This window comes from Podarcis cretensis (genome assembly GCF_951804945.1).
Source record: "Podarcis cretensis genome assembly, chromosome: 7".
Lineage (NCBI taxonomy): Eukaryota > Metazoa > Chordata > Lepidosauria > Squamata > Lacertidae > Podarcis > Podarcis cretensis.
In genome coordinates, this window is record NC_137176.1 from 30,895,419 (window position 1) to 30,909,959 (window position 14,541).

Here is a 14,541-nt window from a genome sequence, read left to right on the forward strand (position 1 = left end):
GGGAGGAATTGTCCCCTATTAGTGAAGTGAAAGGAGAACTTTCCTTGCAAAAAAAAGGTCCAAGCGTGCATCAGAGCACACCTGGAAATCCAGACTGGGTCATCCATATCAAACAATTCCACTCTTTATTTTCCTTTCCGTTCCTGCATCAAGGATATTCTCTTTCCCCCCAACACAGATGAAAATAGGAGTGTGTGTGCATGGAATGGCCACTCATGCAAATACAAAAAGATAAACTGGCTTGATGCAGCATTGTGGTCTGTGAACTTGTTTGACCACGTGGTGGGTTGGGGGGGGGGGAGTCGCAAGGTCAAGTTAATCCTGCAACCTGCTTAAATGTAGCCAACGAGTTCTATTTATTTAAAACATTTATAGCCCGTCTTTTCTCAATAAGCCTAAAGTGGCTAGCAACAGAATTTAAAATAACATCTTAAATGATTTTTTAAATAAGATTAACAACAAATAAATAAAAGAAAGCAGCTGTAAGGCATTAAAACAGCAGAGAGAGAAAGGAGGGAAACCCACAAAACTGCTGCTAAACATAACTTAACCAAAGCTACTCGGAAAGGCAGTGACTATTTATGGCTCAAAAGTGCTCCTATAAAAAGGAATGTTTTGGCCCATCTTATGCAAATCCATGGGAGGGGAGTGTAGCGGGAGGCCATGTTCAGGTAAGAATGAGTTCCAGAGCCCGGCTCAGCCACTGAGACGATCCTCTCCTTTCCCCTCAGACATCAAGACAAACCATGGTCTGTTTTTATATCTGAACCTAGATCACTTCACAAAACATGGATACTGAAGCTGCCACACAGGCTGTGTTTTGTGCTAAATTTGGTTTGTTATGTCTGAATTCAGAAACCATTGTGAAAGTCTTACATTTGGAAGCTCAAACCAAACTATGATTAGCATGGATCATGGTTTGATGCCATGTCTGAACTGTGTTTTTTAAAATTTTGCAAACTTTTAATTGCAGCTCTTGAACACTGGGCAAAATCTCAGTTGATTTCTCTCGCAACCACCTCTCTCCCCAAAAAATCTGATATGCAAAACAAATCCCTTATTTGGGGGGGGGCAGTTCCAGGGGGGGCAGTATATTAGTGTGTGGAAGAGTACTTACATTTTCCAAAAACTGTTGAATCTTTCCTGCACTATTCAAGGCTATCAACTTCATTTTAAAGGTTAATAAAATCTCAACAGCAACGAAGACCAGAATTTTGCAGGAGCCGCTAATAACTTTGTCCCAAACCCTAGAAAAGACAGAGTCATAAAAACTGCATGCCTACAATTTTATAGGTATAATTTATATTTAGTACTGAAGTGTTGTTTTTTCCCTTTCCTGACCAAAATAGTATCTCAGTCATGGCAGGACCAAGACATTTAGCAGCAAATGACAACTCACACTTCCACCCTTTGGTGCAAGATGCAGGGAACACAAAATGCCAAAGTTTGCATCACTCCCTATATAACCTTAAGTGTCAGGTTTTAGAATGTCAAAAAGTTCTGACTTGTCAAAACATATTCATGCAACATTCCCGAGTTTGGAGGTGAGGTTATAGGTATCTTGCAGCTAACATACTCCATCTATAAAAGTACTCTGCAGCATCGGTCAGGGGAGAGGGAACACTACTCAGGAGTTTGTGGTATTGTGGGTTGTAGGCTAAAGATGGACAACAGATTATTTTCAAGGACACTACAGTGATCTGATTGATCCAAGTTGGGCAGGAGAGGAAAGATGCCTACCTTTGTAAGCTGGATTCAGGTAGACAACCTGCAAAACACTTTCTAAACCAAAGATTGTAAGGAAGATGGTCCATTGCTGAACACAACTTCAGATGCGTTAAGAGTCCGCTGTCTTCAAGGCTCAGGTACTGTTCCAAAAGTTTTGGCTGCAGGATAAATGTCAAGAGAAGTGATAAAGTATATCAATGTCCATAAATAAATCTCACTGTCATAGGGATTTATAGCAAGAAACCACAAGCAGCAAGGCACCTTAAAAAAAGAAGGGAAAAGAAAATTCAGCATGACACACTGTGAAAAATGTCATGTCAGATAATGTTCTTCAAAGGTCAGATCCAAAATGTACGGCTCACTAAACATTTCCATATTTATTGATTGTGAGGCTCCAAAAAGAGTATATACTGAATAATTTGAGACTTCGTAACAATACAGCAATTCTTAATTTAGTAAAAAAAGGAGACAGATGGGGAAGGAAACAACACATACTAGGAAACTGTCATCAGCAGGGAGTTTTTACCTGCTCTTCAACCCTGTTGGGTGGCTTTTCAGCATTTTACATGCATGATAGAGATTAGCCCACATTCCCAAAACTATAGAGTTCAGACATGGCAATGTTGACATTATATATGTGTGACATTATAAGCACACCCCTTTCACAAGTAAGAGGAAGTCCAGATTGAATGAAAAGGGAAAAAAATTATGGGCTGTCACATTGACCACAGCAATGTGTGGACACCGAAACAAAAAAACGGGTTCATAAGCAGCGCTGGTTCCACAGTAATAATAATAATAATAATTTAGGGACGCAGGTGGCGCTGTGGGTTAAAGCCTCAGCGCCTAGGGCTTGCCGATCGAAAGGTCGGCGGTTCAAATCCCTGCGGCGGGGTGCGCTCCCGCTGCTCGGTCCCAGCGCCTGCCAACCTAGCAGTTCGAAAGCACCTCCGGGTGCAAGTAGATAAATAGGGACCGCTTACCAGCGGGAAGGTAAACGGCGTTTCCGTGTGCGGCTCTGGCTCTGGCTCTGGCTCTGGCCAGAGCAGCGATGTCACGCTGGCCACGTGACCCGGAAGTGTCTCCGGACAGCGCTGGCCCCTGGCCTCTTAAGTGAGATGGGTGCACAACACCAGAGTCTGTCAAGACTGGCCCGTACGGGCAGGGGTACCTTTACCTTTACCTTTAATAATAATTTATTATTTATACCCCGCCCATCTGGCTGGGCCTCCCCAGCCACTCTGGGCGGCTTCCATAAAAACCAAAAATACAGTAAAATATCACACGTTAAAAACTTCCCTGAACAGGGCTGCCTTAAGATGTCTTCTGAATGTCAGGTAGTTGTTTATCGCTTTGACATCTGCTGGAAGGGCGTTCCACAGGGCGTGCGCCACTACCAGGAAGGCGCTCTGCCTGGTTCCCTGTAGCTTTGCTTCTCGCAATGAGGGAACCGCCAGAAGGCCCTCGGCGCTGGACCTCAGCGTCTGGGCAGAATGATGGGGGTGGAGACGCTCCTTCAGGTATACTGGACCGAGGCCGTTTAGGGCTTTAAAGGTCAGCACCAACACTTTGAATTGTGCTCGGAAACGTACTGGGAGCCAATGTAGGTCTTTCAAGACCGGTGTTATATGGTCTCGGCGGCTGCTTCCAGTCACCAGTCTAGCTGCCGCATTCTGGATTAGTTGTAGTTTCCGAGTCACCTTCAAAGGTAGCCCCACGTAGAGTGCATTGCAGTAGTCCAAGCGGGAGATAACCAGAGCATGCACCACTCTGGCGAGACAGTCTGCAGGCAGATAGGGTCTCAGCCTACGTACCAGATGGAGCTGGTAAACAGCTGCCCTGGATACAGATTTGACCTGTGCCTCCATGGACAGCTGTGAGTCCAAAAAACTCCCAGGCTGCGCACCTGGTCCTTCAGGGGCACAGTTACCCCATTCAGGACCAGGGAATCCTCCACACCTGTCTGCCTCCTGTCCCCCAAAAACAGCACTTCTGTCTTGTCAGGATTCAACCTCAATCTGTTAGCCGCCATCCATCCTCCATCCGCCTCCACTGGACCTCCACTGGACACTCACACAGGACCTTCACCGCCTTCACTGGTTCTGATTTAAAAGAGAGGTAGAGCTGGGTATCATCCGCATACTGATGAACACGCAGCCCAAACTTCCCATCCAGAAATACTCTATTATTTTGAATGACACACACACACACACACACACACACACACACACTTTTCTTCACTTCAGCAAACAGTTCTCTCTGGACACCTTTTGGACAAGGTTAGCAATTAATTAAACATCTGCTTGTTTATTTTCATTTGTTCGTCTTCAATTATATCTGAATATTTTACTATAAACATGATTTTATTAATAATTTAAAGAAATTCAGATAGGACTGGCACCAGTGAGAAAAAACTGGCTCTCTATAATGTCATATTTTATGTAAATCTGCCTCCTGTTCCCTTCTCCTTAAACTACATCTCATATTCTCATATATATATATATATATATATCTGAAAAAATCACTTATTCTTCATTAGTCGAAAGAAACTGACACATGCCCCTATTTCCAAGTGTCTTCAAAAGTGATGGGAGAGGACATCCCAGGAGGTCCAGAGGGAGACAACAGTAGAATGGGCCTTTTCTGTGGTGGCTCCCCCACCTGTGGAATGCTCTCCCTGGGGAGGTTCACCTGGCGCCTTCATTACATATCTTTAAGTGCCAGGCAAAAACATTTCTCTTCTCCCAGGTCTTTGGCTATTTGAACCATCTATGGCCTTTTAAACTGTGGGCAGTATTGTTTTAGTTTGTTATTGTGCTATGTGTATTTTTTGTGTTTTTATACTGTAAACAGCACTCTGATCTTCGGATGAAGGGCAGTATAGAAAGTTTCTTTTAATCATCATCACCTAAGGAAAGTTCAAGCCAAAGTGTTTTCCTATCAAATCTTATTTATAGATACTGAAAAATTATTTCTACAAACTTCTCTTTCTATTAAGGCATGGAGCCTGGCATCCGGTTTGAATGGGAAAAGAAAGGAATGAAGGCGGTTCTGCAGTCATTTGCATCACTGCTGCTGAGAAACAAGGGACTGGCCTCATTCATTCGGTGCAAGAACAAAGCTGAACCCCTTCCCTGCCAAAGGGCGGCAGCCTAAGACTCTTAGGCAGGGTGGATTTGATTTAAATCAATTTGATTTAAATCACAATTTAAATCACTGGTCAGTAAGTCTACATTTAAATCTTTTTTTCTTTTTTTACAGAAAGACTCATTCTTGCTGGTATAATCTTAATATTTACAACCAGATGAAGGTTTCATTTTTGGAATAATAAATTTTCAGAAGTGGGTTTGCCGCTCGTGCAAGTGCAGAAGCGATCTGCAGCGCCGCGTGCGTCTACAGAAGTGGTCCTCTGGTTACAGAATTTGCAGGATACGGCCGGACCTCAGGAACGGATCCCATTTGTAACCGGAGGTACCACTGTACACACAACTGAATATATGCCAAAACCTTGACTGCATTCTTTGTCATCCATTCTTTGTCATCCATTCTTTGTCATTCCAATCCCCGTGATATTTATTAGAAGTCTGTTGGCCACATTGGCTGGGAGATGGGAGCCTAGCTGCATCTCTAGGACTACAGATTAGTCAGCCCTGAGCTACCCACTAGTCACTGCACTGCTGTTCTAGAAACTTGCACTGCATTTCCCTCGTCCCCTCCCAAAAAGAATCCAGAGCATAATTCAGTTTCCAAGTCCACACAGGGTATTTGTGTAAGAGCTTGTCAGAAACAGCAACAACATAGAAGATGGTGCTCGGTACAACTTCTATACCTGTAATCTCAATATTCTGTTCCTGTGTGGGATGAATAGATATGCAGATATGTATGCATATAATACTCTTACCAGCTGTGGTATTGAATCCTTGTACTTATTGTTCAACTGGTTCACAAAGCTACTGATGAGCCAATAACAATCAATGTGATCTTCTACCATTTCTTCCATAGCTTTAGCAATGGCAAGGAATACCTCGTCCTCAGCTTCCTGGAAAGCAAAGCAGCCATGGCATGGGATTATCAAGAGGCAACACATTCACGGAACAGCATTTTCCAGTCAACTTTGTTATTTGACAACATATAATAATTTTGCTCCTCTGTTATAAGGTGCCACCATGTTCTGTTATGTGCTAAAACAGGGAGGACAAAGTTGCGGCACACCAATATATTTCTGGACTACAACTCCCATCATCCATGACCACTGAAAATCCTGACTGAGGTTTATGATAGTTAGTCCAACAACAACATCTGGTGAGCTATAGGTGCCTCATCCAAGTGCTAAACAGGACTAATTATACCTTCTCCAGGGAGTATATATGACAGGGATTTCCTTCCCATTCAAGGTCACCATACTGAGGGATATTTTCTCAGCAACCCAATCCTACTGTGGCTGCCAACTTTCAGCTTGGATGTCTGCCACTCTTGCCACTAACTACAAGGGAAATTCATTCTGTGACATGCCCTAGATCAGGCATCCCCAAACTTGGACCTCCAGATGTTTTGGGACTACAACTCCCATCATCCCTAACAGGACCAGTGTTCAGGCATGATGGGAATCGTAGTCCCAAAACATCTGGAGGGCCAAGTTTGGGGGTGGCTGCCCTAGATGGTACCAGAATGTGCTTTCCCTAAGCCCTGTTTACAGTATCTCTGGTTAAGGCTGAATTTGACCTCTCAAGATACTGCAGTTCATGTGGCCACTATACAGTTTCTTCACTCTAGCAGAATTTCAGGTGGAAAAGATTTGGGCCTTCATACAAAGGAGTATTGTCGAGGGCAAATTTCAGCACGACTGACCGAAGAGAGAGATGGATTCCGAGGAAGCTTTCCCGACTCCAGCTGGTATATTCGGAGGAAAACTTCAACCTGTGGGGTAGAATCCTTGATAAAGCGAATTACTCGGAGCGCATGGTGCACGTCCTTATACTGCTCCTTTCGGCATTGCATCACAAACCCGTGAGATTCATGGTGAGGAGGAAGAATTCCTGGAAAAAGAAGAGAGAGAAAGGAGAACTAGGTTTGCATGTACTTGCACGTTGCGGTGGAAGGTTAGATCTTCTGACAGCAGTTGTTGTTTTTCTCTGATCAACTAAGTACTATAAGCCATGGATACAAGGAATGCTCAAGAACTTAACAAATACGCGAGCATTAACTAGTCCTGTCCCCGATGTCATGCAAAGGCTTCTTCAATGGAGCATTCAAAGCATGGATTGGCTTTCCTTAGCATTACACTAAGCATATGTCCAAAGCTGCCCTTATGTTGCTAATGAAAAATCTGCTTTCCCCATATCATCTTACCTAGAAGCACCTTCCACACAAGGATCCGATACATGGATGGGAGAGGAAACCTCTGACTGAATGTGCAGAGTTTCTCAATATCTGTGAAGGGGGGTTTAAGAACAAATACTATTTTAGAACTTGAACAGTGTTATGAAGCATCTCTGTTCTCAGCAACTGATGCCAACCCGGACACATCTGTAAGTGTAGCGCACCAATCATGCTTCTAGGAGGCATCAAAGAATCATTCGGGCTCTTCAAGGTTAACAATCCCAATTTAAAACACATGCTTGTTCCACTTTTAGTCCTTTTGCAAAATGAAAACCTAGCCACAATATTCAAAAGATTTATGGTAAAGGGTAAAATAGTTTGTAGGAGTTTTTGGTTGATTAATCAGCTGCTGTCAATTAAAGGCAAACAAATTTGAAACCACAAAATGGGTGCCTTTTTGAAATACAGTGGTACCTTGTGAGGAGATTTCACCCCTCCCATATCCAAGAATCTGCTGATGTGCTCTGCTGATTCTCCAGAGAGGAGGGGTGGTTTCTGCTCTCTACTTATTCCGCTCCAGCCTCACATCAAAGTGTCGGAGAGAGAGACTGAGTGTTAGAGAGAGATCGTGTGTATAGATAAGGTTGCTGCTAAGAGCAGCTGCAGACACTCAGTGCAGTTCAGCTTTTTCGTTTAGACCTCATTTAGCTCTGTATATAGTTGTGTATTATAGTTGTAGATAGAATAAAGAAGATATTCTACAGAGCTGCTCTCTGAGTCGTTTATGCTCTGCTATACTCTGCTGTGCGACGACTGTCTTCTTGTGGAAGTGAATCCAGCGCTCACAACTCTAAGCTGTGAGTCTACAGCACTTTGACCTGTTCCTGTACAGAAGGTGGTCTCTGGAAGTGCTACCCAGCTCGCCTAGCCCAGTCGGGGCTGAAGTGGATGAGTCCAGTTGGTGACACTGGCTAAAGGGCGATGCTGACACCTTGGTCCTTGAATGGCTTGGCTCCCAAACAAATCAACTCCTGAACGCTGCAAACCCGGAAGTAAGTGTTCCGGTTTGCAAACATTTTGTGGAAGCCAGACATCTGACGCGGCTTCCATTTGAGTACAGGAAGCTCCTGCAGCAAATCAGAAGCCGCGCCTCCGTTTTTGAACCGTTTCAGGAGTTGAACGGACTAAGTTTGAGAACCAAGGAACCACTGTACCAGTGAAGTGTAATAAATAAATGATAACTGAACAAACACAAAATTAGTTGTTTTTAAAATGAAGCCATCTTTAGTGTGTGTGCATATGTGTGTGTGTGTGTATTTATACACATGCACATAAATACACACATATACTGTTTATACACACATACATATACATATATGCATTCTCAAGTTCAGTAACCCAACAGAATAACTAGTACAGTACCTGTTTTTTAAATAAAGAAGTATCCCCCAGACATGTGGAATCTGCAACTGGACTACAACTCCTATAATCTCTGACCATTGGTCATATTGGCTTGGACAAATGGGAGCTGGAGTCTCAGAGCAGTTGGAAGTTGCCCACTCCTACTGTTCTACCATACAAGTCATGGCTTCACCCAAAGAATCCTAGGAACTGTAGTTTGGTAAAGGTGTTGAGAATTGTTAAGCGACCCATATTCCCCTCACAGAATGACAATCCCCAGAACAGTTTAATGCTTAATTCCTTTTTCCCTGGGAACTCCAGGTATTGTTGTGCTATATTACTATTTAGATAGTGTCTTTCAGTTTTTTTAAAAAATAAAGGCGAGTAACAAAGAATAAGCACACAAAATCGAATATAAACAATACAAATTATAACAATTCAAAACAAAAAAAATAGCTTATCAAAAGTATTAAAAATCAAATACATTTGGCTTCCTTCAAAAAGGGCCAAGGGTGCTCCCTACAAAAAGATGTTAGAAAGAGTAAGGCAAACTAATTACTGTAGTTTCTAGGATTCTTTGGGAGGAGTCAGGACTGTTTAAAGTGGAAGTATACTGCTCTAAACGTATAGTGCAGATAGGTCCAGAACCTTTTTCCATACAGTTATCTCAGGGAAAGCTGGAAACAGAGGAGAGATCATTCACATTAAGTCTTAGGTTACGCTCCACATGTTGTGAGAGAACAGAATGTTTTGTGTGAACTAACAAATAGGTGAATTCATTCACACACAAGTGTGTGTGTATCTATTCCATTCCCAAAAAAGGCATCGCATAATCTTCAGTTCACACAAAATATTCTGCCTTAGAGGGAAATGAGAAATGTTTCCACGCCCTTGTGGGTAGAATATACAGACTGAGGCTGAGTGTAAGCCAATCTGGGGAAAAAAGCAAAAATTACTGAGGCAATGGGATAGACAAATCTGTCAATTCCCTCAATTTGTCTTTGTTCCAATCCTGAATTCACATTTCTGATGCAATTTGTGATTTTTTTTATTATTAAAAAATATCCCTATGAAAATTCAACATTTTGGTGCAAATTTCTCCTAATGAAAACATTATACATGCAGTTTGTAAATATGCAGTTTTGCATGGAATCTTCTCTAAGATGCATTTTTGTACACACAGCTTAGCTAGAGAACCACACTGCAAATTTTGACAAGTGCTAATTGGGACGCAGGTGGCGCTGTGGGTTAAAGCCTCAGCGCCTAGGACTTGCCGATCGAAAGGTCGGCGGTTCGAATCCCTGCGGAGGGGTGCGCTCCCGCTGCTCGGTCCCAGCGCCTGCCAACCTAGCAGTTCGAAAGCACCTCCGGGTGCAAGTAGATAAATAGGGACCGCTTACCAGCGGGAAGGTAAACGGCGTTTCCGTGTGCGGCTCTGGCTCGCCAGAGCAGCGATGTCACGCTGGCCATGTGACCCGGAAGTGTCTCCGGACAGCGCTGGCCCCTGGCCTCTTAAGTGAGATGGGCGCACAACCCCAGAGTCTGTCAAGACTGGCCCGTACGGGCAGGGGTACCTTTACCTTTTTATGTGTTTCAATTCACATATTGTTTTGAAAAGTGCAAACTTGACAAGTTTGCCTTTAAATGAGAAGCAAGCCTCACTGGGTCAAACGGGCTTTTCCTTCAAGTAAACATGCACAGGCTTGCAATTAAGTGAGCTCTAACAGAATGTGTGATATAAAATGGTCTTCTACCAAGCATACCAAGCCGATCATCTTTCAGAAGAATTTCCAATGATTTCTTTTCTTCAACACCACGAAATCCTACTTTTTCATAATACACCGATCGGAAATTTCTCTGAGGATCTTCAGCCATGTTTCAGTCTGGGGGGGAAACAGATCATTAATCATGATGGCTTGCAAAAAAAATAAAGTATTATTATGACTACAAAACAATGAAAAGTGCAGTGTTCCTCTTTCAGAGCTTCAACAGTGCAGTGTGGACTCTTCCCCAAAGTTTTCAGGCTCCCTTTCATGGTCCAAGCTCCCCTCCATGACCACTGCAATGCAATGCAGGAATATTTTACATATTATAAACATACTTAGAAATAGATTTTCAGGTGCCTCTTGAAGACTTTTTCATGGCAACAGTCCTTTGTAGCTGTTTAATTCTTTTATCAGCCAGTCACTTTAATGATTATCTGCGCTGTTTTAAATTGCATTTTGTTTTAATCTTGTACATCGCCTTGAATTTTAATACAATCTATGGTTTTAATTTTGTTTTAAATGTATGTGCTGCTGTGTTTTCCACTGCTTTTACTATACATCACCTTGATACAATTCTATGGAATGCAGCTAATAAAATACTAATTTTTTTTACTAATATTTTATGTTATGGCATTATAAAAATACTTTTGTGTGTTTATAAATACATAATTTGAAGCTAGAAACTTCCTGAACAGCAGCCATATCCAAAAGCGATCTGTTGCAGCAAAAACAAAGAGGTTTTTGTCACCTTAAAAGGCTATTCATTTTATTAGAAGTTTTTGAGTTCTAGAGTAATGCATCATAAATGTGCCAGAATGCAATCCTAACCATATCTATTCGGACGTAAGTCCTATGGAATTCAATCGGGCTTACTCTCAAGTAAGTGGGGTTAGGATTGCAGCTGCACAGAGCTATCACATCCAGGCAGCCGCAAAACATGAGTGTTATGTCAGCCTGGAGAGTGTGTGTGTGTGTGTGTGTGTGTGTGTGTGTGTGTGTGTTGGGGGGGGGAGTACAGTCCCCTGGCAACTTAAGTAAGTTTACAATTTCATAATGGTGTAATCGTTTATAGGCAAAAGGTCTAGTGCATTGTGTGCATGGAGCTTACTTATTGAATTTGCCAACGTGAAAAACAAGTTTAAATGTCTGTTTTCAACAAATCTGAGGCAAAGCTTATTAAAAATCTAATGCAAAGTGGCCATTCCTCCACACTCCAAAAAAGCTCACTAGCATCTTAAAACCTTCCTTACTTATTTCCTCAGAAGAGAAACGTTTCAGCCAATATCCACCTACAAAAGGTTGATATGTAAAAAAATTATCATGAAAGTAAGTACAAGGAGATACTAGATGCTTTTGAATCTCTGGCTACATGACAGAAAAGTGAGGAATGGAGGAACAGGGATGCTATTTGGAGGATGAGGTGGAGTGAGAGAAGATGGGTTTGTAAACACTTGGGAAGCAGCAAATGAAGGCAGCGGTGCAATAACAGATAATATATTTGCAAGAGAAGACGTTTAGGTTTGAAAGTGTGGCCTGTGGCTCAGTGGCAGAACGTTTGCTTTGCAAGCAGAAAATCCCTGGTTCAGTCCCTAAGCACCTCCAGATACTGCAGGGAGAAACCCACGTCTGAAACCCTGGTCCCTGCCACTCATAATATGAGCTAGGCGGGTCAAATGCCTGATAGTGCAGCAAAACAGTCTGAATCATAGGATCACAGAATTGTAGAGCTGGAAGGGGCCATAAGGGTCATCTAGCCCCACCGCCTGCAATGTAAGAATATTTTGCAAGCCTTGGACTAAGCCCTGAAAGGCCTGGATTCGAATCCTTACTCAGCCATGAAGCTCCCCATGAGTGACCAGTGGCTGCTTTCCTCTCAGCCTAACCTACCTCACTGAGTTGTTGTGAAGATAAAACTGGGTGCGGATGGGGGTGAGGGAGAACCACGCCCCCCACCTTGAGCTCCTTGAAGGAAATGGTGGTATGGAAATATAATAAACAAACGAATGAATGAACGCTGCGAGTATAGGTAGTAATGGGGGGTCAATAGGCTACAGGAGATGAAGGAGTGCTGGAAAAAAATATAGATGATGGTAGGGAGAGAGAAGCAGGTGAGAAGGCAGCGGCCCAGAAATGGCACGTGGGAACGGGGAGCTGACAAGAACGGGTGACTGCACGTGAGGAGGAGGAGGAGAGCGCGAGGAGGGCTGGAAAAAGCGGCGGCCAGCTTGGGCACCAGAGGGAGGGAGAACCCCGGGCCACCGCTATAGGGACCGGCCGGGTGAAGTAGGTGCAGAAGAGGGAGGCGGCAGCGGAGGCGGCGCTCGAGGGTCGTCAGGAAAGCGGAGAAGGAAGCAGGGAAAGGGGGCGAGGCGGGTGGAGCGGGAGAGGGCGCTCGGGCGCCCCGCCGCCTCTCCCAACCCGGCGCGCAAACCTGCCTGTGCAGAAGGGGCCGGCGGGCGGCGCGGAGCTCGCTCTCTGCCAAGGCCGCCGCGACCGGCCAAGCGGCAACGACGACTCGGCGCGAGGGAGCTCCGCCCGGCTCGGGCCGCGCAGCCGCCGGCCCGCCCAGCCAAGGGGTGGGGAAGGGGAGGAGGAGGAAGAAGTCGCGGCGGCCTCGGAGGCCCTAGAGCCGCTTGTCTTTCCCGACCCCGACCCCGAGGCGCGAGCGCTGCGCAAGTTTGGCGTGCGTAATATTGCTGCAGAGATTTTGTTGCACTGGAAACAGCCTCATCCGACCTAGGAGTCTTCCAATTTGTAGTACCCGAAAATTTGGAGGGCACCAGGTTGGGGAAGGCTAAAGGTGAAAACCTTGCAGGATATCGGTTTGACTAATCCTTTTACTGGCCTACTATTTCCACGATGTAAGCTTAAACCTGCTTATTTATGAGTACAAAAGCCTACCTAGTGCAATGGTATTTACTCCCGAGGAGTAAAAAGTGGGCTACTTTTTAACTGTGTTCTAGACAGCAAATTAGGATTTCAGATCACTTGCCCTACCCAAAACACTACCCACCCGATTTTGATCCAGCAACACAAGGAGCAAAAGTGGTAACCCAAACTATAAGGACACCAGTCACACTGACAGCATACCAAGTGGATTTCAGTTCTGTTACAAGCTACATTGCTACTGAAATTTAACCATTTGCAGCACAGCCCTAAGCAAACTTTCCTGGGGCTGGCTGGGCAAAGCCTACGGCTGTATGAGGCCCTTCTCTCAATGTATATGAAATGCCTGCCCCATGGAAGCCCACCTAGTCTTGTCTAGATGCTCTTTTAGGGAGGCTGCTTGATGTTTTATAATCCATGTCCTGAGTTTGTATACGAAGACACACAGTGCCTTATTTAGATGCCTAAAGCTGCAGTTCTATATAACACTTTCCTGGGAAGTAAGCCCAGTAGGTTTTCCTTTACATCTTAGCAAACATGAATAGTATTGCCCTGTAAATAAAAGGCCCAGTGATTGGCTATTCTTAAATGTATTGTTACATTTCAGAAAATCATCCTGTCACAGTCTTCATTTTACTTTATTTTTAAAACAAACCTGCTACATTCTTTTTTGTTACAAAAAGAGCCGGGGTTGTTCTGTTCATTTTGCAGTTTATGAGGCTTTTGCTTGAAAGAGACAATAGGTGGCAGACTTGGATCAGCTTTTCTTAAGTCTGCAATGAACAGAACATGTTTAGGTGGCAGCTGTTGCTCAACCCATTATGGACTCCTGCTGTAGCAAATTGGTTTTATTGCTGTCACAAGATTCATAGGCTGGCACCCAAAGAGCTGCTTAGTCATGCCTATGTACATCTAATAGGTTGAGGAGGATTTTTTTTTTGGGGGGGGAGGGATTTCACAACCCACTGGGGGCAGGGAGGAGGCGGACAAAGTGCTATCCTCATTTTCAAACCTGGTTTGGGAGAGGAATAATAAATAAATGCAAGTCCCCCTGGTACACATAGAAATAGTTGCATCTGGTACAACTCAAATTAACCCTCATACTTTTTATTTTAGAAGTTCCTCACAGAGAGGCATTATTCTGCCTTAGTGGCAGAATAACATGACAACCCATCCAGAAAGTTATTAAAAGGTACAGAAAGATATTGCAGACAAGAGAGAGAACATAAAGGTGGATGAAATTCAGTCCCAAAGGACACCCTGTAATCTGCAGCTAAAGCCCAGTCTTAAACATGCACACCTGCAGGTTAATCACATTGGAATCAATAGGACTTATTTCTCAGTGAACATGGGTATAGACTGGGCTGTAAGAAGTATTGCCACATTTCCCCATCCCCTTCAGAAAGGGCCCCAAGCTTTCAACAACTGCATAATGGGTAGA

The 14,541-nt window shown here is 43.9% G+C and overlaps 1 protein-coding gene across 7 annotated transcripts in view; it reads right to left on the reverse strand.

The window, feature by feature from the left end:
* The window catches only part of LOC307220911 (TBC1 domain family member 7), a 41,764-nt gene extending 28,871 nt beyond the window's left edge, over positions 1-12,893 (reverse strand). For 4 of the 7 annotated variants that reach the window (XR_013841149.1, XR_013841150.1, XR_013841151.1 and 1 more), the window contains exons 1-6: positions 10,212-10,331; positions 7,078-7,158; positions 6,577-6,764; positions 5,630-5,767; positions 1,741-1,886; positions 1,118-1,247 (exon numbers count right to left, since the gene is read on the reverse strand). Coding sequence is in view for 3 of the 7 variants with exons in the window: in XM_079985092.1 (XP_079841218.1) it covers positions 1,118-1,247; positions 1,741-1,886; positions 5,630-5,767; positions 6,577-6,764; positions 7,078-7,158; positions 10,212-10,323 (795 nt within the window). In the remaining 4 variants the exon portion in view is untranslated. Of the gene's footprint in view, positions 1-1,117; positions 1,248-1,740; positions 1,887-5,629; positions 5,768-6,576; positions 6,765-7,077; positions 7,159-10,211; positions 10,332-12,101; positions 12,461-12,649; positions 12,751-12,867 lie in introns of those variants that run through there. The other 3 variants (XM_079985092.1, XM_079985090.1, XM_079985091.1) reach the window with 3 other exon arrangements.
* Between the last annotated feature and the right edge of the window lie 1,648 nt (positions 12,894-14,541).